At 43.3% G+C, this 24,712-nt stretch overlaps 1 protein-coding gene across 1 annotated transcript in view; it reads left to right on the top strand.

The window, feature by feature from the left end:
- GNAO1 (G protein subunit alpha o1) overlaps positions 1–24,712 on the top strand; it is a 352,130-nt gene that overhangs the window by 315,045 nt on the left and 12,373 nt on the right. Inside the window, exon 7 of the mRNA XM_075940404.1 lies at positions 18,811–18,964. Within this exon, the coding sequence (XP_075796519.1) occupies positions 18,811–18,964 (154 nt within the window). The remainder of the gene's footprint in view (positions 1–18,810; positions 18,965–24,712) is intronic.

Below are 24,712 nucleotides of genomic sequence, written 5' to 3'. Positions count from 1 at the left end.
ATGGGTTTTTGATACACTAATGCAATTTCCTTAGGGAAATGGGAGTTGGGTGCTGATGTGATCAGTGTGATGCAGCAGGAAGAGAATGTGAGAGCAGAAGCAGCTGGAGAGAAGGAGAGGCGGGGTCTGAGGTGAAAGGTGTGGAGCAGTTCAGCTTGCAGGTGTAGAGGGGGAAGATTGGGTACTGGGGATGATCAGGAGAACACAGGCTGGGGCGCACTGAGGGGAAAGTGGATGGGTGGTAGTGATACACCAACAACTTGTTAGAGTTGCCTGGATGCTTTTGTGCTGAGATGTCTGCTGATGTTGTATGGCTGAGGTGATGGCATGGCTTGAGTAGGAGCTCAGGTATACTCCTGCTGCGGTGGATCAGGCCTCTGGGGAGAAGAGGCAGGATTCAAGATCTGCTAGAGAAGGTCTTGTGGAGGCCTTAGTGGTGTCTATGTGCAGAGGGTACCTGTTGGGACCCACTGCACTTAGGCCTGTCACATTGGCTCCCAAGAGAGTGCAGGAAGGATCTGTACACAGTACTCATGAGACGAGTCATATTCCCAAATCCTTATACTGCCATTTATTCACAAGTTCTTCAACCCTTCCCAAAATGCCCAGCCAATGAACCTCAAGTAGAAGCTCAGCTTCTGGAGGAGAGAGCTCCTTCAGGCCTTGACCTGAAATTGACAACAAATTACTACAATTGCTACAACAAAATACTACAATTAATGCCACAGAAGAGAGACATATGAATGCAAAAAGTCTTGGGAGGTCTAGTGTTCTTTCTGTAGGGTCTGGCACAAATACTGTACTCTCATCTTGTGTGGGCTGAGATTGCCCTGGTACACTCTGGAGTATCTCTGGCATGGATAAGATCAGGATTTTCATTCAGCTTTTGTCCCCAGGCCCGAAAAAGATAATGCCAGACCTGACTGACCCTCACAGCATAGCAAGCAGAGTCCTGTTTGAGTTCAGGGTGTGGAAGTCAGTGAAAGAAATAAGGATGGCAGGAAGGAACGATCATGGATCAGGGACCTGGCACTGGGAACAGAAACATAAACGTTGGAGAAAGGCAGATCTGGCTGAGTTGACAGGAAGGTGGACATGAGAAGAGTGATACCAGGAGGACTGGAGAAGAGTCACAATCAGAGAAGATTTAGATCTTCCCGGTGACCAAAAAAGAGTATACAGGCTATCCGTGTGACTAAAGCTGCACAAAGAGCTTAACCTGTCTGCAAGAAATTAACAGGGATAGTAGTTACCCTATAAAAGTACATCTGTCACTTTCTATTCACGTATAACTGTCTGTGCGGTAGGTATCTGCAATTGCTGCAAGAATGGTTCCATTGTAGTATCATCCCTTATACTTCACTGCCAAAGAAATATCTCTTTTTTTTCACCACCCACAGTGGAATATTAATGTTCAGCCTGAACCTCAAAATAGCCCCCCGGGGAAAGCATTAATGAAAAATCAGTCGATGTGGTTAGTATTCTTGCTCCAAATGCTGAACCTCAGTTGAAGGAATCACAGACTAGATCAGGGGTGGGCAATAATTTTTAACAGGGGGCCACTTCAGAAATTTTTGAAGTGGCCCCGGGCTGCCTGGAAGGGGCGAGGCCTCAGATAAAAGGGGTGGGGCCAGGACATTTCTGTGTTTCTCCACCCACAGACCCTGATTGGCCTGGGGATGGGGGAGCACACTAAGGGTACGTCTAGACTACAGGGTTTTGTCGACAGAAGTTTTGTCGACAGATACTGTCGACAAAGCTTCTGTCGACAAAGAGCATCTAGACTACATTCAGTTCTGTCGACAAAGCAAGCCGCTTTGTCGACATAACAGTGTAGACGCAAAGGACAGTGTAGATGCAATAACGCCTTCTGTCGACAGAACTCTGTCGACAAAAGGCGTTATTCCTCGTAGAATGAGGTTTACATACGTCGACAAAACTGCTGAGTTTTGTCGACATTATGTCGACATACCTCAAAGGCAGTGTGGACGCAGGTATAGTTTTGTCGACAAAAGTCCACCTTTGTCGACAAAACCCTGTAGTCTAGACACCCCCTAAGTCTTTGTGACCCATCTCTTCCCCCCTCCCTCCCCCCCGAGAAAACCGCCAGGTGGTCTGAACAGCTGGCAGTTCCCTCTTGTTACCTGGGCCTCTGGCGGTGGGAGGAGACTTCACATTCTCCCCTCTATTGCCTCCAGGTCAATCAGAGCCTGGGAAGGGGGAGCATGTGAAGTCTCTCACTCCCTGCCCCCGCCCTGCAAGGGAGCGCCACACTTAGAGCAGCATCTGAGCAGCAGCTGCTGGTTGACTAACTGCTGAGCCCTTTGCAGGGCAGGAGGAGACTGATTGGCCTGGGGCAGGAGGCGCGAGGGAAGTCTCCTCCCACCCTGCCCCATCCTGCAAGGAGCATGCAGTTCTTAGAAGCAGGGGCAGGGACAGGGCGGGAGGAGACTGCATATGCTTCCCCCCACCCCCAGGCTCTAGTTCTCTAAGTGGCCTGGGGGTGGGAGGAGCAGCAGGGCTTCTAAGGGCCAGATCAACTCACTTGGCAGGCCGGATTCAGCCCACGGAGGCCCTTTTGCCCACCCCGGTCTAGATTTTTGTGTAAGTCTTTGCAGGATCAGGTCCTAAGGTATCCCTGTAAAACCAATGGAACTATTCAGGGCAGTAAATTTACGCACGTGGGTGTAGGTTTGTAGCCATCGTCAGATAGTGAGCAGTGGCGGGGAGGGAAATAGATCAACTATAGGGAAGCTTCAGTGGGTACGTCTACACTGCAGCGCTATTTCAGGATACTTCTGGTATCCCAAAATAGCTATTCTGCGTCTTTGAAACAAGCCCATTATTTCAAAATGCAATGGGCTCGATATTCCAACATCCCCATAAACCTCATTCCATGAGGATTAAAGGATGTTTTGGAATAGTGGTTTATTTTGAAATATAGCACTGTGTAGACCGTGCCAAATTATGAAATTAGCTATTTTGAAATTAACTCGAAATAAACCACACAATTTGTATAGCTCAAATTGCATAGCTTATTTTGAGATAAAGGTGCAGTGTCGATGCACCCAGAGAGTTTAAAGCCAGATGGGACCAAGTTAAGACCACCAAAATAAATGGGTTATGATGTCTTCTTCGCTATACACCCCTGATTTCAGTGAGGTTGTACTAGGGAAAATGAAACGTAATGAGCTCAGTCTCTCGTCCCCCTGTTCAAGAAGACACAACGGGAACCTGGGAGCCTCTCTTCCACTGCAAGACTTTTGGGGGCAAGAAGCAGGGATTTTCCTACACCCTAAATTCAACTTTAGTCCTGCTGTGTAGACGTACCCTCAGTGATCAACTAGTTACATGCAGTGCTGCCAATTTAGTCATTTTCCATTATGCCCCCCATTGCTATAAATTTGAACATCCCCTCTAATTTCTATTATTGAGGAAAATACTACCACTAAATAAGCCTTCAGGGTCCAAAAAGATCCCTGCAGCTCTCTGGTCTCACAGTTGATTTGGCAAGGGAGATGAGAGGGATACCACGGTTAAAATGTTGCCTTTGGGCAAATTAATTTCCACTGATTTCTAAAATTTGGGCCTAAAATCTGAATATGACACTCAGTACATAGCACTATGTCCTGATGCTGATGACTAATGTGAAGGAACTGCATATAATTTAAACAACGGAGCTATGAAATAACATCCATGTATCTAAAAATATATAGCTAGATACTGGCCCATAAACACACGTACCTATATATAATTACTTAGCACAAAGTGAAATGCCAAATATATGTAGCATAGAACACCAAAGATTTTCTCTTATTACAGCTGATAGAAAAAGCTTTGGCCTTCACTGAATTTTAACAGGAGCAGCTACTCAGTAGCACTAGAAATGTGGGGTTTTTGCTTTGCTGCATGTAAAGTATTACCCTGCACTTAACTCTGTGCTCTAATTCAAGATGGTCTGAAGCATAAGGACTGATTCTCCACTGCCCTGCACAGTGTGGTGTGAGTACCAGTTGTTGCCAATCTGATTGATAGCATTTTGCACCCACTTTATGCTGCTGTAAATGGAGAGTTGGACCATGCAGGTCCTGTCTGGTATTACCTCTTTAAAGTTTTCAGATACAGTGTTCTGGGTCAGACTGATCTCTTCATAGTTTCTTTACCGAGCAGAAAATGATCTTGGTGTCATGGAATCTGCATGACTTGATCTCTAAGGGCTGAATCCTGTAGTCCTGACTAAGAATTCACTAAAGGAAAATTTCCAGTGAACTCCAGAGGAGATTTTGCGTAAGAAAGTCATCAATAAAGATTGCATGATTTTGCCCTAGTTAACATAACAGTCTGTAATGAATACTATAATCAAAAAGATTTTAAAGAGATTTAAAGCTAGAGCAAGTTAGTGGAGGAAAAAATACACCACCCAACAGCCTACCTCAAGAAACAATTGACCCAATTTGATCTCGCTCATATTTGTACCAGTGTATTTACATTTCTGCTTTGCATGCACACATGAATGAATGCATACACAATATGAAAATTTGCATATTCACGTGGCTAGAGACCTAGTCAGTCACATGCAGGAGTATCACATCTCATTTTGCACCCACCAGTCAGATCAATTGTACCCAAAGGAAGCACACCTTTCAGTATGCACAAATGCACTGTGAAAATTATGTCCATGCTGAGTACTTCCCATAGCAAGTGAGGGAATAATTATTATTTTTCTGTGGTCTTTGAGTTTTTAGTCTTGGAATTCATCCTTGGCAGAATTTCAAGAATAATAGGGTGAAATCCTGGCTTCAGTGAAATCAATGGCAAAACTCCAATTGATGTGAATAGGACCAACTTTTATTTCACAATGCCTTACTGAGAGTCAGTTTCCTTTGGACATCTGACCCTCTGCAAAAACCCCTCAGAGGACCAGCCAGGTAGCATCTTTCATAGTTTCCATGGTTCCATGAGATCCATTTTAGCCATGCATGTTTTCTTAGACTTCTTTCCTTTTTATAGGAGTGTTGATACTATATGGGGTTTCTGCCCTCTTCTGTCATACAGGAGAGCCACAGAGAAAACATTAATGTAGGAGAACCAGTAGTCAGAATCTGACCAGAACCCAGATAGTCATTGATAGGATCCAGTCTTAGGGTATGTCTACACAGCAGGGCAAAAGTCAAATTAAGCTATACGACTACAATTGAACTACACAACTTCAGCTACATCAATTGAATGATTTTTAGCTATACTATGAGTACTATGAATTCCTCACCCCTGCACTGGCCCCCTTGCTGCCTATGTCTTCATGGCTACTGTATACAAATAGCTCTTCTACTCTAGGATCCGGACACAATCCCAAAAATACACAATGTGCAGGCCATGCTTCTCAGCATGGGGACAGAGATTAAGCCAGCTCCAGAGTCCCAGGCAGGGTAGCATTATAAAATATCAGCCTAACTCCATTGAAATCGCTTGTGGAAATAGATAAATCAATACATCGATCAAATTTTCCAGGCCAAAAAATTACTCATAACCTAGCACTTGTTTTATCAAGACAGAGGGTTTCAGAATGGAACAATAAAGGTTTTACAGGTTAAGCCATCACATCCTGAATGGTAGATAGGGAGACCCGGAGTTCAATTTCTGGCTTTGGATAGAAAATGTCACAACAAGCCGATGATGTTACTTCAAGTTAGCTTAATTTGGTGTTACTTCTAGATCCTCAAAGCAGAAGAATCTACAAGAATGGGCCTGGCACTGTAGCATATCACCAGAAGCAAACATAGCTATGGGTATGTCTACACTAGCCCCCTAGTTCGAACTAGGGAGGCTAATGGAGGCATTCGAAGTTGCAAATGAAGCCCGGGATTTAAATATCCCGGGTTTCATTTGCATCTTCCCGGGTGCCGCCATTTTTAAATGTCCCTTAGTCCGAACTCCGTGCCCGCGGCTACAGAGTGGAACGAGGTGTACTGGTAGTTCGAATTAGAGATCCTAATTCGTGTAGCCACGGGCACGGAGTTCGAACTAAGGGACATTTAAAAATGGCGCCCGCCCGGGAAGATGCAAATGAAGCCCAGGATATTTAAATCCCGGGCTTCATTTGCAACTTCGAATGCCTCCATTAGCCTCCCTAGTTCGAACTAGGGGGCTAGTGTAGACATACCCTATGTGACTTCTCCAATGCAAACATTGGAACACATCCTCAAACATGGCGTCTAATAGCAAGGCTGCCATTTTGCATGCCTTTGCACATGTCCATTGGACACTTAGGGCAAGGGTGGTAAACCTTTTTTGGGGTGGGAGCCACTGACCACAGAAATAATCAGTTCAGGGCTGTACATAAGTGAGAAAAAAAACCCTCACTGATGTGGCCCCCGACAGAGAAGGAGACAGCCACTCCCTGCATTCCGTTCCCTAGAGGGGCCCAGGCTAGTTTATTCTGTATGGCACTCCAGCCCCATAGAGGAGGTGGTCGGGGGGGCTGGAGTGCCAATACAGGCCCCCAAACCCGAATGTGGGTAGGGTTGCCAGTGTCCGGTATTGACCCAGACAGTCCGGTATTTTTGCCTCCTGTCTGGTAAAAAAAATTCAGAAAATACCTAAAATGTCTGATATTTTCTGGGGTTTTTTCCCTGCCAGGAGGCGAAAATACCAGACACCTGGCAACCCTACACACATTCGGCAACCGGGTTGCCGACACGTCCAGCCCCACGCCCCCAGATCCCCTGCTTACCTGGTTCCTGGATCAAGAAAACAAAATGGCCACCAGAAAAAAGCCTTAAGACCAAGGGGAAGCAATGCCTAATCTGACTCTAGACGCACTGAAAGGGGCGATGCTGTTTTAATGCTGTTTTTTATTTGTTTTGCTTAATAAATCTCAGTCTTTTTGTTGTTGTTATTCAACAACTTTGGTCAACAGAATTTTTCCCCCTGTGGTTTTTTTTTGGGGGGGGAGGGTGGCGGGTTTCAGTATTTTTGGTTAAACCATCTGGCAACCCTTTAGGGGGAAGTCCCAACCCTTGGGGGCCAGATTCCAGGCAAGTCGGGGGCCTCATCCAGCCCCCAGGCCTTTGGTTCCTGCCCCTGCCCATGCTTTAGGGATACAAATTTACAAGCTGAGTGGTGTTCCTTGTCAAAAGTAGGTCCCATGTGTTTTGCTCTGATCCCCCAATGAGGCTACAAAGGACACCCAGTCATGCTGAGATAAATAGCAGAAGGCATGTCAGAGATCTACTGGTGCTTTCCAGCAGCAATAGGACAGTCCCTGCCCTGAAACTCTACCACCGCTCAGCTGTGACTGCCTCTGTTCTGGTGCCAAAGAAACTTCGCGGCCAGCACCCTGTACTGAAGGGTTTGGGAAGAATCTGAAGTTGGAGCTGACGGGAGGGTTGATTGTTTGCATTGACCCAGCTTCCCCTTACAATGACGGTTGGGCTTTTTACCCTTTGCCTTGCGTGTTAACCCTCCAAACGCAGGAACCTCAAAAACCATTTGATATCCTTGAGATTCAGTGAGAGGATGGGCAGCTCCCACTCAGGGGATGAGTCCAAGGGCCTTAGGACAAGGGACAGCTCCTTCTCCTTATCAGTGTGCTAGGAGAGATGTCAGAAACAGGGGCAAGCGCATCGCCCAAAGGAGAAAGCTAGCAGAGTTTCTGATTTCCTTGTGTCATGTGACGACAAGAGAGGGGGTGTAAGGGAGCGCCTGCCATGGGGGCTTAGCTCTGTAGGTCTCACAGCCAAACTAGGCAGCATGACACTGCATGGTAGCCAAGAAGCGAATGCATCGTATGAATGCATAGCTTGGCTCATACGTCAAAGCCACTCAATCTCGTGTAAATGAGAAAAGGAGGCTGGTAGTCAGGGAAGGTGCCATATTTTTTTCCTCACAGTGCCTCTGGGAAGTAGGTTTATGGTCAAAATCGGAGTGATGCCTGATGCTAACAGGTGGCACGGTGCCAACAATTCCCCACAGGGGATGATAGTAAGACTGTCACTATTGCCCCCATAACCTGACTCATCAGTCTTTGCAGTGCCACACTGACTGGGCTGCACTGACAGACTGGCAGCACACTGGTCTTCCTGGCTCTTTTACACGTTAAACTGGCACAACAGCGGTCCCCCACAACACACCGTCAATGGCAATAATATAGGGAAGCGAGGACTCCAATTACTGGAGGCAAGGATGACATCGATCCTGCATTTCATAGGGCAGGTCTGATTTCTCTCACAGGTTGTGCCTGGCAATTAGAGTAATGGGAGAGTCACAGATTTAGTCCTACAATGCAGCTGTGATACAACTGGATCAGATGGCTGGGTGTTTGCAGACCCCCACAAAACAAAGCTTGGCAGTGGCCCCCAAACTCTCCTGTAGATCTGGCCCTTTAAGCCACTGCTGTCATGCCAATCTTGGAAACAAATCAGGGGCTACGTCTACACTGGCATGATTTTCCGGAAATGCTTTTAACGGAAAAGTTTTCCGTTAAAAGCATTTTCGGAAAAGCACATCTAGATTGGCAGGATGCTTTTCCGGAAAAGCGTCCGTGGCCAATCTAGATGCGCTTTTCCAAAAAAAAGCCCCGATCGTCATTTTCGCGATCGGGGCTTTTTTGCGGAAAACACTACTGTGCTGTCTACGCTGGCCCTTTTCCGGAACAGTTTTCCGGAAAAAGACTTTTTCCCGAACGGGAGCAGCATAGTTTTTCCGGAAAAGCACTGATGATTTTACATTAGCTCGTCAGTGCTTTTCCGGAAATTCAAGTGGCCAGTGTAGACTGCTGGCAAGTTTTTCCGGAAAAGCAGCTGCTTTTCCAGAATAACTTGCCAGTGTAGACACAGCCAGGATGTTTAAAGACAGGCCATTTGCTACATTGAAGAGATTGTTCATTTCCTAGTGTAGCCCTGATTCTTTAGCACGTGCACCTCCCTCTGCTCATAGCATCACCCCGAGTTAAAGTCTGCCACATTCCTCCCCCTAACCATTTTTCATGCCATGTGCATAGAGGAATAATAACTTTTATTAGAATCATGCACATCACCACCAATTGTTTCTATTCACAGGCAACTGTGGCCCGTAACTGTCCTCCAACTTTCCTCCGCCCATTACTCTCATTCCTCTTGTTTCTTTAAGGAACACTGAAGTCTGCTACGATTTTTCTTTTGATGATTCTTTGCTGAATCTTTTTTTCTTGCATGTTCACTGGCCCAACTTATATTAACTGCAGTTTTGTATGGGGAGTGACTGTCCATTTGTTTAATAGCTTGTTAGTGTTTGTAATAATTTATTGGTTGTCAGTAATGTATTAGTTACAAAATGTTAATAAAGTGCCAGCTCTTTTCTAGTGTGAGAGAGTTTTATTGTGTTTCCCTTTGCAGCCCTAGAAATCGCTGAATTAACAATACCTTTACCCCCTACACGTACGTGCGTACGCGCGCGCACACACACACACACACACACACACACACACACACACACACATACACAGGTGCTGCCAGGACACTGATGGGGCCATCACTTAGCTACTGCAGATGTTTACCATAGCTCTATTCTCTTGGAAATATGGAGCTGTAAAAGGTTGCTGACAAACAGTATTTTTTTAAAAATAATGTCCATCGTATCGTTTTCTCGTAAACTCACTCTTGTTTTCAATTATTTCATAGAAGCTTCAGATTGGAGGCGGCTTCCTTACAAAAATATTTTAACGCCATATGGTCATGACAGTACACTCGTAAGCACATGGGTGGCTGGCTGTTGTCAGACTTTTGGGGTAGCTGTGTATGGAATTTACAGGGTGACCCTGGTATTGGCTGCTGTCTTGTACAAAGACCCAAAAGTTTGAAAGACTATTTATTTGATGTAAAACCCCACACTTATATTAATGCAGCATTAACATGGATCATTTGAACACACACACACACACACACACACACTCTCCAAGATATTCAAAAGTTAAGTCCCTCAATGCAGAATTAACTAATTTCTGCTGGGTAACATAAGACAAATCATTTTGGGGCTCTGTGCCTCAGTTTCCCCATCTGTAAAATGGGGATAATGACCCTGACCTCCTTTGTTAAGTGCCTGATGAAAAGCACTAGCACAGGTAAGTATTATAATGATTACTATTACACACACCGTTGAACCAGTTTAAGTCATGAAGTGATTTTTAAACTATTTCAATTCATAGTAATCCAACCTTGAGTTAGCTTAAGTTCATTTGGAACAGGTTGGCTTGGAGCTAAACCAACATAGGGCTCTCAAACCAGGAAGGGATTTGCAGCAGTTTAATTAAACTAATTTAATTAAACCAGTACAAATGTATGTGTAGACAAAGCCCGAGCCACTGTGTGTATGCACCATGGTTTTCTGTCCTTATGCATTCTGCTAGTGGGCAATGTGGCTAACTTAAATATTGCCAGGGGCACTTCAAAAAACCAGACCTCTGAACAAAATTCAAGAAGTTGGAGAATTCCTTTCGCGGATCCAAGTGAGATTCCAACACAAGTACTTTTTTTCCCCCCCTACATAATCCCCCTGGGCCTCATGTCATGATTGGCTCATGACAAGAAGCTGCACATTCATCCCATAAAATAAACTGAACATTATTAAAAAGCAGCATATTTGGCAGCTGATGCACTGTAGTTCGATGGATGTGGTGCAATCACCTTTGTGTTCTAGGTCTTCTATTTTCAGTGTGGTTTTCTGGTTATCTTACAATCAGTGGTCCCCAATGCGGTGCCTGTGGGTGCCATGGCACCCGCCGGGGCATTTATGTGCGCCCGCCGAGTGACGAGGGCTAGCCCTAGCCATTCTTGCTCCCCGGGCCCCGGGCCCCCGGCACATGCACGGCCCCCGCCCCGGGTGTACGGCACGCGCGCTGCCCCCGCCCTGGGCACACAGTACATGCACGGTGCCACACCCTGGCATGTGGCACATGCATGGCGCCCCCATGTGCGCAGCACATGTGTGGCCCTGTCCCTGGGTGCCCGGCAGTCCCAAAAAATTGGGGACCACTGTCTTACATCTTTGAGCAAAGCTTGTAATTCTGAAGTTGTCTCTGGTGCTACTCAACATCCGATATACTCATATGCATGAAAATCCAGTTAACTATAACAGCATCATTGTTGGTTAGGAAGTAATATGGGTGTTTCTCAGTAAATACTATGTTTATTGTGTCTGCATTGGTATTATAAAAGTTGTTAGCAGTCATTAGTCATCTCAGCCACTTCTGTTTTTTTTCAGTAAGTCAATTGTGAACCTAAGTGGGAATTCTCCCGTTCCTCTTACTGATCCACACTTCTATGGTGGATATTTGTATTTGCAGCCACAGAGATAAAATGGTCTCAAGGATACTGAAGAGGAATCTATCAAACTTTATTTTATCTTCAGCAAATCAGAGTAGGGAGAATATTTCTCTCCTTTGAAAATAATACTTGCATTGTTTTGTGAATTTAAACCAAAGGTCTTTTACAACATGGATCATGTCCAGAAGAGATGAAGACAATGTTTTCCACCAGTTGCAGCATAGAAAAACTGTACCTTATCCTTATTGACACTATTCATATCCAATCATGAAACAAAAGACAGAACTATGTAGCACTTTAAAGACTAACAAGATGGTTTATTAGGTGATGAGCTTTCGTGGGCCAGACCCACTTCCTCAGATCAATATGTGGAAGAAAATCGGCACAACCATATGCTGATACAATCAAAAAAAATGAGCACATGTGAAATTGACAAATCAAATTTTAGAACAGAGTGGGGGTGAGGGAGAAAGGTAAGTTTCTGTGTGGTAATGACATTAGGGGTGATAATTGGGGAAACTATCTTTGTAATGGGTGAGATAATTAGAGTCTTTGTTTAAACCCATACATACTAGCTGTTAGAGCACAGAGTTAAGTGCAGGGTAATACTTTACATGCAGCAAAGCAAAAACCCCACATTTCTAGTGCTACTGAGTAGCTGCTCCTGTTAAAATTCAGTGAAGGCCAAAGCTTTTTCTATCAGCTGTAATAAGAGAAAATCTTAAAATTCCTCTTAAAATCAGGAATAAGGGATCTTCCGGAAAAGGCTTTATTTTCCGAAAGATCCCGTCTAGACTGGCGCTTTTCTCCGGCAAAGCCCCGAGCCGGAAAAAAGCGGCAGCCATGTTCATGCAAATGCCACGGGGGATATTTAAATCCCCCGGGGCATTTGCAATTCCGACTTGTCTCATTAGCATCCCTTTTCCAGAAAAGGGTGCCAATGTAGACACGGCCAAAGTGTCAAATTTAAGCATGAATGACAATTCTGAAGCTTCTTGTTGAAGTCTGAAGTCTCTTTGAAGCACTATGCATGTTATAAGGTCATTAAGGGAATGATCAGTCTGGCTGAAATGGCAGGCAACAGCTTTCTCTCTGTGAGAGAGTCTTATGTCTGTTTTGTGTGAATTGATTCTTTGGCGAAGTGTCTGAGACGTTTGTCCAATGTACATAGCAGACAGACACTTTAGGCACATGATGGCATAAATTATATTTCTGGATGAACAGGAATATGTGTTCTTGATCTTGTAACTGGCATGAATCTTGATCTTGTAGGGTCACTGGCCTAGTGGATGGGGAGGAAGCAACAGATGTGATATGTCTTGATTTTAGTAAGGCTTTTGCACAGTCCTCCATGACATTCTCAAACACAAATTGGGGACATGTGGTCTAGATGCTATTTCTATAAGGTGAGTGCACAAATGGTTGGAAAACCATATACAAAGTGTAGTTATCAATGGTTTACTGGCAAACTTGGGAAAGTGCATCTAATGGGGACCTGTAGGTGTTCTGGGTCTGACACTAGTCAATATTTTCACTAATGAATTCTATAATGGTGCTTAGAGTATGCTTATAAAACGTATGGACGCTACCAAACTGGGCAGGGTCACAAGCACTCTGGAGGACTGGATTAAAATGTATCACCTCCTTGATAAATTGGAGCCTGGATAAAAAGAAATTCAATAAAGACAAGTGCAAAGTACTTCAGTTAAGAAGGAACAAAGCACCACTGCAAAATGGGGAATAACTTTTTGTAATATAGATGAAAGGATGTGGGAGCAGTAATAAACCACAAACTGAATATGCGCCAACAATGTGGCATTCTTGCAATATGGCACACTTGCAAAAATAACATTCTGGAATGGATTTTTAAGTGGGAGCTTATTCTGCAGCTCTACTCAGTAATGATGAGGCCTCAGCTAGAATACTGTGTCCAGATCTGGACACCACACTTTAGGAAAGATCTGGACAAATTGGAGACCGTCCAGAGGACAGCAACAAATATGATCAAACCTGAACTGTGAGGAAATTTTCAAGGCCTCCCAAGGAAAACAAACATTTTTGTTTCTGTAGCAATTTTTTTAAAAAATCATGTCTTATAATAGCAATAAAGTTCCAGGCATTGGCATAAGTAGTTCTGAGGTTATCAAAAACTACTGTCATTTCAGTTTCACTCAATAGCTTAATTCCCCATAAATGTTTTTACTGCCCCAAAAGTGATCAAGAGTAATCACATTGTTATGGAACCCTAAGGAAACCAATTAAATTGAGGTGAGGTTTGACTTGAAGTAATTGAGAATCAATAATGAGCAGCAGAGTCTGTCAAAATATGTAACAAAGGATCAGCATTATTAATAGCAGTGACTTTTTGCCCTGCATATATTTATATATTATGGTACTGACTAGCCGGTTGCCCTACAGTGACATAGACAGAAGCAGTGTGGCCTAGTGGATACAGCACTTTATTGGGACTTGGAAGCATGGCGTTCTAATCCCAGCACTGTTAGGCTATAACTACATAGCAGTGTTATTTTGGAATAACTGATGTTATTTCTAAATAACATAGTACTCATCTACACTGCAAGCCATTATATTGAAATAATGTCGAGCTGGAGGACTTCTTTCTCCTAGTCCTATAACCCTCATTTCATGCGGAGTAAGGGAAGTTGGAGGGAAAGTGTTCTTCCTTCAACTTCCTGCTGTGCAAACAGTGACAGAAGCTGAATTAAGCGATTCCGACTTCAGCGATGCAATTGATATAGCTGAACTTGCATAGCTTAATGGGACTTTTGCCCTGCAGTGTAGATGTGCCCTTATTGGCCTGCTTGGTGACCTTAAACAAGTCACTTCTCTTCTCTGGGCCTCAGTCTCTCTTGTGGAGCTAATGATACTGGCCTTCTTTGTAAAGTTCTGAAAGACCTACTGATGAATCATGCACTGTGAAAGCCAGGTTTTATTATTATTACAAAGACTTTTACTGCTGCGTCTAGACTGGCAAGTTTTGCGGAAAAACTTGCCAGCTGTCTACACTGGCCGCTTGAATTTGCGCAAGAACACTGACGATCTAATGTAGGATTGTCAGTGTTTTTGCGCAAATACTATGCTACTCCCGTTCGGGGAAAAGATGTATTGTAGCCAAGATGTATTGTTATATGAAAGATGGGGGGTTTTAGTGGGATTCCTGTTATTATCTTACTTTGATCTGTGCACGGTATAGTGTCTAGAGGCAGAATTCAAAACTTGAGTGGAACTTGTATAGCACATCCCATATTCCCAAAGAAATTACAGTAAATATAAAATATGTTTGCCAGTCAGGCACTGCTCATCTATTTAGCAAAGCTCCTATGTGTTCCACTATATCCTTTGTTTCCTAGGGGGACAGAACATTTTTTCAAAATCTGTTGTGATCAGTAAGTTCAGAATTTGCTGAAATAATGAATCACTGTGCACTTTTACTGAGCAACTCTTTCTTCATATACTTCACAAGAAGCACACAAGCATACACATGGCCATGTTTAAGGAGCAAACCAATCTGATTTCAGGGTCTAAGCTCAGTGAAATGCAGGGCATAAACAAACATAACCCAAAGGGTGTGAGCAGAACATAATGTAAAGTCAATTACTTTTTTTAATTCTTTGTGGTTTAATTTTCTAAGATGTCAGGGAGTAGCTAAAGGACATGTATTAATCTATGTGGTTTAATTTTTGCCTCATACAAAACAGAGCCTGTTAATGGAAAGAATGTGGACGGTAAATTGGATAATCAGGCCACCTTGAGCGTCAACCCCTTTCCACTTGAAACAAATCTCTGTCAATCTTTTTTTAAATAAAAAAAAATCTAACACCGTAGCTATTTCAATTCATAATGTCATCTGCTACCTTCAGATAATTCTGGCAGCTCTCTTTCAGGTGGGAATAGAAGTAAAATGCACAATACTGCAATGATTACTGTCGCTGCAATGTTTACTTGTATGCTAATTTAAATCTTCAAAGCACTGTCTGATATTAATTGATGCCAGGAAAATGGCAATAGCATATTATTGGACTCCAGTGTACATAGGGTCTTTGAGCTCTGGTTTTTCTCTTGTTGATATTCTTCATGCATTGATTCCCTTTCTACTGATTTCCTTTGGCCACAGCTCTTTTTCTGATGCAATTTGTGAATTTTTAACCTAGTTTGGGTGCATTTTGAAAGACTCCATATCTCCTTCATGCAACAGCTCTGTACATGTTGTAGAATCACAGAAGTTAGATATAAAAAAAGCCCACTCTCTTTCTGCCAAAGCAGAAATATCTATCATTATCTCCATCCATCTTTTCTAGAGCACAGTCTCAGTGGTAACTAGCTATGATACGGCGGTTATAGAAAACAATTGGATCTACCAGAAAGGACAGTCAATTCTCCATCATAATTTCTGGAATAATAATGGTTCCTTCTTTAAGCATGCTACTGTTCTTGTTCTCTTTCTTTGGCAAATGTATTACTGAAGAGCGAATATTGTTTTGTGGGCTGAAATTGGCAAGTGTGGGATTCTTACTGATCAACCTAGGGAACAGGTTACAGAGCTCTAGGGCTGAGATTCACAAGGTTATTTTTCTAACTCCATTGAATTCATAAATTACTCTCACAACTCCCATGACACATATACTGGTCTGAGAATCAACCTCTCTGTTGTGTGTGTGTCAGCCTCATTGTTCTTCTCTCCTAAAATCTTAAAAGGATAAATCTTGGTTTTCTTACCTCAGTGATATCTAGTTCTCTGTAAGTCATCTCCTTCCAATGCTTGTTTGTTCCATCTGGCGCATTTAATAGCGTGGTGTCTAGTTTTGTTTTAAATTACTTAGGGAGTAGGAATGTCTCTTGGGAGACTATGCCACAAACTAATAGAATTACTGTTGGGCAAATGTAACCACTGCAGTGCATGACCTTGCCAAAGGACGATGTTTCATCTTAGCCTGGACAGGGGCCCTGGTTTAGTACTTGGATTATCATACTGACAAAACCACAAGAGGAATCTACACTGGCAAATCATGGACACAAAAATGATGATTGGTGTCTAAAATCTGATCCATGGTGTTCAGAAGAAAGCTAGCAAAGGATATTTGTTGTTTGTTTGTTTGTTTTTAAGGTAAACTTATGCAGAGAAAAAAAGGTTTTTGTTGAGAAAAATCCTGTGGTGTCATATAGTCTTGTCTTTGCTCTAGTCCCATCAGTCCATGCTTCTAATGACTTCTGCATATAATTGTTCATATAAAACACCTCAAGCCATTTAGTGTGATGGAATGCAACTGAAGCAGTTGAAAGAATGAACTTTGGTTTTGATTTGCTATGACTTCTGGAAGCTAATTCACACTAGCTCAACTTCGTCTGGACTTTCTCTTTTCTTCCCTTTCTGGTGACATGCCCTATAGCATCATCTAAAACAAAAGCCAAAAAAACACAGGCCTCATGTGACCCTCACCAGATTACAAGAAATACATTTAATTAAGAAACTGCAGAAAAACCACTAAACGCAGCGTTAGGCGTAGCATACACAACAAAGAGATTCACTAAAAATATCCCCTAGGGCTTATCTACACAAGCAAAAGACTATGGCAAGCTGGGTGTGAATGTACTCTAAACTAGCCTGCCGTGGTACACCTGTTCGTGTGCACCCCGCTAACATGTTAACACTTTGTTAGCAGAAGTAGCTCAAAGTTCACTAATGAACTGTTAGCAGGCAAGCCAAGGGCATAGTCTCATGGCGTAGATTCACACCCCAGCTTGCCATGACCTAATTGTTCACATAGACAAGCTCTTACTCAAAGTTCTGACACAAAAAAGCTTTTCAGTGTCTCAAGTAACAAACAGCATAGTGATATTAGGGGCTGTGACACTGGCCAATGAACAGAAGTTTGGTTCATTTTACATCTTCATAATAATGAATCCTTTAGTGCCAGAACTCTTAGCAGAGCCTGCAAAGACAGCTATTATTAGGGGATTTTCAGAGATGGACTGCAGATGAGGGCATAGAATAGCACTGACACAACAAACTCTGCTCCTTTCAAAACTAAGAGTACAGCCCTGTTTATTTAGTATGAATATCACCCATAGTGGTTATGAAGGACTAATATGCATCTGATGCTATTGACGGATCCATAGGTACTATGTACACTGTGGTAGCACAGGGGTAGTTCAATACATGCTACAATTTCCCCTCCATGCTGGAGTCTGAGCTGTCCCTAACCTGGCATTCCCATATTAATGAGATTTGCTACTGCACCCTTTTCTCCCTGTGCAACCAAAAAAGGATTCTGCCCTGCAGAAGGAATGCCAAAGCAGCTGTTGCTCCGCTGTGATGGGTAATCGGGGAGTCACCAATAGAGCCCACTGTAAATTCTTTGACAGATTGATCAGGAAACAGGATGGGGTTAGACAAATTTTCCATCTTAAAAAATGTCAAGTGTCCAAGTTGTTGGAATGTTGTTTCAGCAATTCTAAATGGAAAAAAATTCTGGTTCAAAACTTTTCATTTTAAAAAAGGAAGCGAGTCATACTGCACAAAAGTGATTAAAAAGAGGGGAAAAGTCAAAGTCAAAATGAAACATTTCAAAAATAATCAAAAATGTCTAGTTAATCCCTATCCAAAAAGAGTAATTTCAGTTAACAAATTTTTCAGATTTTGACATTTTGTCCTCATTTAAGATGGGAGAAAAATAGAAAAGTTTTGCAAATGTTTACTACATGAAGGGAATATTTCCCAGTCCAGCTCTCCTCACCACTGCATAGTGGTGGCTGGCAAAATGCACCACCATACATGGAAGCTCCAGTTTTCTCTGTTTCATGTAAGAGGCAAGGGCTACGCCATTCCAAGCAGCAGAAGTAACAGGCCATGCAATGTGGGGATTGGGTATCCAAAGAAGAACTTTGTTTTGATTTCAATAAACAGGTTGAAATCATGGGGATGAGAGAGCTTTATTCCCCAGTCTGGACCAAAGCTGGACCCCAGCTTTATTCCCCAGTCTGGACCATTTCCTGATTTTCCTCAATTTGAAAGCAAGATAGATAACTTTAAGACCAATATAACAATTTGTAACGCTGCAGATTAAGATGACATTGATAACTAAAAGACTCAGGGAGTATTTGCCCCAACCCCATGTTCTGCACTACAAAAATAGCCAGGTACATTATGAGGGCTTTTCACTTTTCTTTGAAGCTTCGAATATTGGTCACTGCTAGAAGCAGACTTGGGCCAATGAAAAATGACAAGTATAGATGTCATCACAGGAGGCTGTGTTGCCATGAACTGGACTAGGTTTGATTGACCCAACTGCAAGTGGATCTGATCTGACGAGAATCAAACTGTCTCCTTGTCTTTTGTAACTGTCTTGTATTATGAATGTCCTGTTTTAGAAACTGTGCTTTCTAACCATTTCCTAGAGTTTGCTTTGGTAAACATTCTTCTTTCCTAAATCTAACTTTTCTCTCTCTTTTCTCTGCCTCTCTCTTTTCCTTTCTGATCTGCTTCCTGCTGTAGAACCGCATGCACGAGTCTCTCATGCTCTTCGACTCCATCTGTAACAACAAATTCTTCATCGATACCTCCATCATTCTCTTCCTCAACAAGAAAGACCTATTTGCTGAAAAGATCAAGAAATCACCTCTGACCATCTGCTTCCCTGAATATACAGGTATGTGCTACAACTTGGAAAGCTCAACCTGCCAGTCAGGAAGCAAAAGACAAAAGAAGTGATCTTGCAACACCGAGGTGGGGAATACTTGACACGCTATATGGTGCCTTGAGGTGGTGTGTCTGAGTACTGATGGGAGATTTATGGACAGCTCTTGTGGGAGTAACACTGAATAGTCCTATGCTGTCAAAGAAACACACAAATATTGAGATACCTTGTGAACTTACGAAGCACCAAAATGCAGAACTCCACCAATAACTAATGGAACAATACACAGTGTAGTAGTATTGCAATGTTTTTTCTCCTTCCGTATAAGCTCATTATCAAAGTCTACCCATGGATCTACTTCTGAAATGTTAATTAGTTTAGAGGTGACAGTTCTGCAAACTCTTACACAGATAGAAGCAGAGGGCCCTTCTAGGTCATCAAGACCAGTCCCCAGCTATGGCAGGCAACCCTATTATATCACAGTCAAGCTTATATACAACCTAACTTTACTACCGGGAGTAGTCCCTCTGAAATCAAGACTAGGGCATGAATTACCTTCTGAGAGTATGGCCCTTTCTTCCAAAGCATGGGGTCTTCAGACCAACCTGTTCTCTGGGGTTTGCTTTGTCTGCAGCTGGTTGGATGTCAGAACAGAAAATGACAAAAGGTGACAATAGTTAAATGGATAATAAGTTGTTTGGTGTGGAAAATTATGAGAAAAATCAAATAAATATCCTTTGCCATACATATAAATACAGGCCCCGTAATGTTTACCAAACAATTTAAACCCTTAAAAAAACCAGACCACATTAGACAATGTAGCAGTCTATAAGTTTAAAATCCATGATGGAGTCCTGCCAGGGATGACAAAGACCAATGATTTTCATAATGAAAAGCCCCTGAAAGTTCATGCTTTTGTAACAGAAGTAATATCTATGACAAACATACTGCCTGATCAGAAGAGATTCATGTCTCTGAGAGGAGGACTGAATCAGATATGTGCTCCATCTAGACTAGTATTTGGCTTCTACAGTAGCAGTACCCGATGTAAGGTGTAAGAACCCCAGAAGTTGGGACATGTTGGATAATCTGTCCCCCACATTAGGTTTCATATATAAACAGATCTCACTGATATATGTATAGAGAGAACTTTACTGTGCCTGTTTACTGCCCTGTACAATCTTTAATCAATATCACCCCCAGTGAGATAAAGATGATTACTTCCATTTTACAGGTGAGGAAACTGAAGCACCAAGAACTGACCAAAGTCACACAATACGTCAGTAGTAGAGCTGGCTCTAGAAGGCATATTTCCCCAACTGCTGATCCAGCCTACCCTATTAGGGCACGTCTACACAGCAAGGCAAAAGTTGAATTAAGATACTGAAGTCTAAATAGCTTAATTCGGCTTCTGGCACAGTCTGCTCAGCAGGAAGTCGAAGGAAGAACACTCTTCCTTCAACTTCCCACACTCCTCATGAAATGAGGGTTACAGGAGTCAGAGTAAGAAGTCCTCCAGCTCAACATTATTTTCAAATAATGGCTAGCTGGCTAGATGCACTTTTTTATTTTGAAATAATGTCAATTATTCTGAAATAACGGTGCTTTGTCAACATGCCATTAGACCCCACTGTCCATCTGGCCTCTTGCCTGAGCCCGCCCAGAGGACTGCAAAGCAGTTTGGATGCCGGACATTCTGACTGCTCATCTGTCCAGACCAAGGTGCCACAGTGAATGGTTTGCCCCAGAATTATCATCTTTATCATGTATCATCTAATGCTGGATACATTACCATGCAACCAGTTGGAGTGAGCCAGTTCAGGAAGTGAAAAGCAAACAGACTTTGGCAGAATTATTTTGAGCCTCTTTTTGTGTGTTGCAGAGGACTCTCTAGATATGTTTTTTACATGTCATTCAGCTAAGTCATATGCCACTCTCTCCCTCAACCAAATTCATACATATTAAAGGGTAGAATGCAGCATAAGTACGTAACGCCTTTAAATTAAAGCATTCCAGTAATTAAAATGGCAGTATTGTCTTCATGTCATCATTGTCAAGTCCAAGTTGAGTCTCAAGTCACTATAGTTCAAGTCTCAAGTCAAGTCTTGAGTCCCTAAAGTCACTTCTGAGTCAAGTCCCAAGTTAAGTCTCAAGTCTTAATTTTAAAAATGTCAAGTCACTTTTGAACAAGCCATCAATATCGGCATTTTTGGACAATTTTTTCACCAAGTCGATTTAACAAAATTAGCAAGTCTCAAGTCACAAACAATGAACCCAAGTCGAGCCTCAAGTCGAGTCACCTAAGCGATTTAAGTCGGACTCGAGTTCAAGTCATGGGACTCGAGCCAACAACTCTGTAAAATGGAATAGTCCCAGAATAGAGAGAACATGAGGCTTCCCCCCAGAATTACACAGTTCAGAATGGCCAGCCATTTGAGTATTCCAACTGGCCAATCATTCCATATCTGCAGGAATGAGGAAGATGTTGGGATTTTGCAAACATGACATGATTGAGTCATGAAAATAAATATCTGAAATTCAATCACAAACCAGAACAAAATGTGTTATCCCTCTTAATTACTTAAATCATATTTGCAAAATCATATTTATTTTTAAAAAATTAAGGGCAAAGACAAACTTTGGCTGGTATCTCAATTGGCACTATGGCATTATGGCAATAAGGGTCTTAAGTCATTCACCGAAACACTGTCTATGGAAGCAGCAGTTACACGCTGAACCCTATGGATGCACTTCTTAAGCTGACCCAAAGAGCTGTTGGACCAAGAAAAGCTCACCCCTCATTCACCCATCTTGTCTCTGTAGCATCCTGAGACCAACAAGGCTACAATAATACTGCACCATCCTTAAACTGTGTCTTTGGTTATGTTTTTAGCCTACAACCCTTACTCATGTGAATAAAGGCTGTAAGATCAGACCCACTGGTTCATAGAAAGTACAGGAATATTTTTACAAAATTTTCTGCTTATTTGTGTTGCATGTTTGCTCCCTTGAAAAATGTGAGGTTGTGTGACATTTCAGGCGAAAGGCATTCTGCAGGCAAAAAGTGGTTTCAGAGTTTGTTGTAAATATTTCACATGCTCCTGAGATCTCTCTTCTAGGGCGTGGGCTTACTGAGTATAAAGAGCTTTCGCTAGCAGGGCTGCTGGGCATGCTGGTCCTTCTGTCTCCAAGGCTAACACAGCCTAGCAATGGTGTTGGAACAATTTGCTTAGTAGAGGTGATGAAAGTCTTTGAACCAAACCGTAAACCCTGTATATGATGGAAACCACTTCAAGCAGCACCCCCTTTCCAGCATATCATGCCTCATTTGCATATCTAATGAGCTGCCATTTTTGTGGAAGAGGCTCTTGTGCCAGAAGGAGCATCTACAGTGCCCCTTCTTGCACAAGAAAAACCCTCTTGCACAATGCAGTTATTCCTGAAAATAATCAGCGTAACGGCATTGTGCAAGAGGGGTTTTTCTTGCACAAGAAGGGGCCGTGTAGATGCTCCTTCTGGTGCAAGAGCCTCTTCCGCAAAAATGGCGGCTCATTATATATGCAAATGAGGCTCAGCAATATGCCACACTTAGCTTCATTTGCATATTTCTGGCACAAGATCGCGCCAGTGTAGACATAGCCTGACAGCGGTTTCAGAGGCTATGTCTACATTGCGCTTTCTTGCACAAGAACATATGCAAATGAGGCATGATGATGAATATCACCACCTCATTTGCATACTTAATAAGACACCATTTTTGCACAAGGGGCTTTTGTGCAAGAAGAAGCAGTCTATACTGCCTGGGATTTTGCCATTGCTCTTCTGCAAGAAAGTGCAATGTAGACATAGTCAGACAGTCTTCTGATCCATGTTGAAGTCTGGGACACTTTCCCAGGGGCCAGCAGTAGAACTTGGGCCCATTCACTACTCGAAGGTTTCATCCCAGAGACCCTATTACCAGCAACCACAATCTGCTCAAGCTCTGACCCGATTGGTTTGCCCCTAAGTGCTCTCCTCTATCTTCCAGCCAACTTCTGGCTTTACTCCTGGAGCTTCATCTACCTCCTGTGACTACTTTACCCCTCTCAGCTTCCTGCCAGAGTCTGTAATCCAAGGCAGGGTACCATAGCTTATTCTCCCCTAGAATTCCTTGCCTCCCTAAGTAACTTCATTCCTCTCTAGGGAGTGACTACAGAACACCTTGCCAAATACCTTCTCCCCTAGCACCCATTCCTCCTCCAGATGGGTTTCATCAGCCATTAAGCCCTGGCTTTCCTCTAGTGCAGCCTGTACGGTTAATTAGCCTATTTTATTTGTTTGGGCTTTGTGGGCATCCCATCACCCCTCTTAGACGTGAGAAGGGCACTATCACTCAGGCCTAGAGCTTCACAGGTAATTGGGTATTTAACCCAGGAGGTGCACCGGCATATCATCACTCACCTTTTGGGTGTGGGCATTGAGTGACCTAAGCACACCCTGCTGTGTATCACTGTTTACCTCTAAAATACATTCATGGTAACAAGGCTGAAATGAATTAAATACACGTAACAGAGTCAGGGTTAATGCCCCCAGGGAAATAGCTCCTCTTGTCCTTCGCTTGCTAATCCATCCCCTGCAGTCCTCCGTCAGATAGCTGGAGAAGTGGCTTCGGTTCTCCCTACAGTGCCTTCCTCTGCCCCTCCGCACTGCACTGCTGCAGATGATGGGGTGAGTGCTTACAGGAGATGTTGAACACAGCGGCTACGTCTAGACTGGCATGATTTTCCGCAAATGCTTTTAATGGAAAAGAGAGTCTAGATTGGCGCGGATGCTTTTCCACAAAAGCACTTTTTGCGCAAAACAAATCGGAGCTGTCTACACTGGCCCTTTTGCACAGAAGCTTTTGCGCAAAAGGACTGTTGCCCGAATCTGAGCAGCACAGTATTTGCGCAAGAAGCCCTGATTCTTACATGAGATCGTCAGTGTTCTTGCAGAAATTCAAGCGGCCAGTGTAGACAGCTGGCAAGTTTTTCCACAAAAGCAGCTGCTTTTGCAGACAAACTTGCCAGTCTAGACACAGCCAGCGTGAGCGGCTGAGGTGAGAAAAGGCAGAGGAAGAGCTGATGAAAGACAAACCCCCTGAGTTAAGTTTGCCCATGGCAGAGTGATCTGGGTGGCATAGAGCAGGGGTGGGGAACCCCAGCCCTGTGAGCCAGGCGCAGTTCTCCCCTTGCCTCCATCCAGCACCTGAGGGTCAGGGCTCCCTTGCCAGCATTGGGAAGCTGGAACTGGCTCTTTCCAGGCTCCCCTCCCCCGTCACTCTGGGGGGCTGGAACACACAAAAATCTACTAACCTGGGCCCCACTCGGCTCTGGTGTGCGAGGGGAATATGGAGAGTGTCTGCTCCTCCGTGAGGGGCCATGGCAGCGAGGGAGGGTTTTTTGCTTCTCACTTGTGTGCAGTCCCCCGACTGATTTTTCTGTGGCTCAGCAGCCCCTGACCAAAAAAAGTTCCCCACCCCTGGCATACAGGCTTTTCCACGGGTGCCAAAAATTGTCTCCAAATCAGATGAATGCCAGTTTACAGAGCAGTATAATCAACCTCCTCTTCTGTGGGATGGCTGATTACACCTTCCAGCACCCTTGAGAACTAATCGTCCCGTCCCGTCCCCCAGCAGCTTCCTGGAGTGTATCTGTATCAGTATCTGCCAACTCACATTGTATTAATGTATTATATATTATAATACGTGTTATATTAATATAACGTAAATTGGTAGATACT

The sequence above is a fragment of the Pelodiscus sinensis genome, chromosome 12 (assembly GCF_049634645.1).
Source record: "Pelodiscus sinensis isolate JC-2024 chromosome 12, ASM4963464v1, whole genome shotgun sequence".
Taxonomy (NCBI): Eukaryota; Metazoa; Chordata; order Testudines; family Trionychidae; genus Pelodiscus; species Pelodiscus sinensis.
This window is presented reverse-complemented; position numbering and strand designations above follow the sequence as displayed.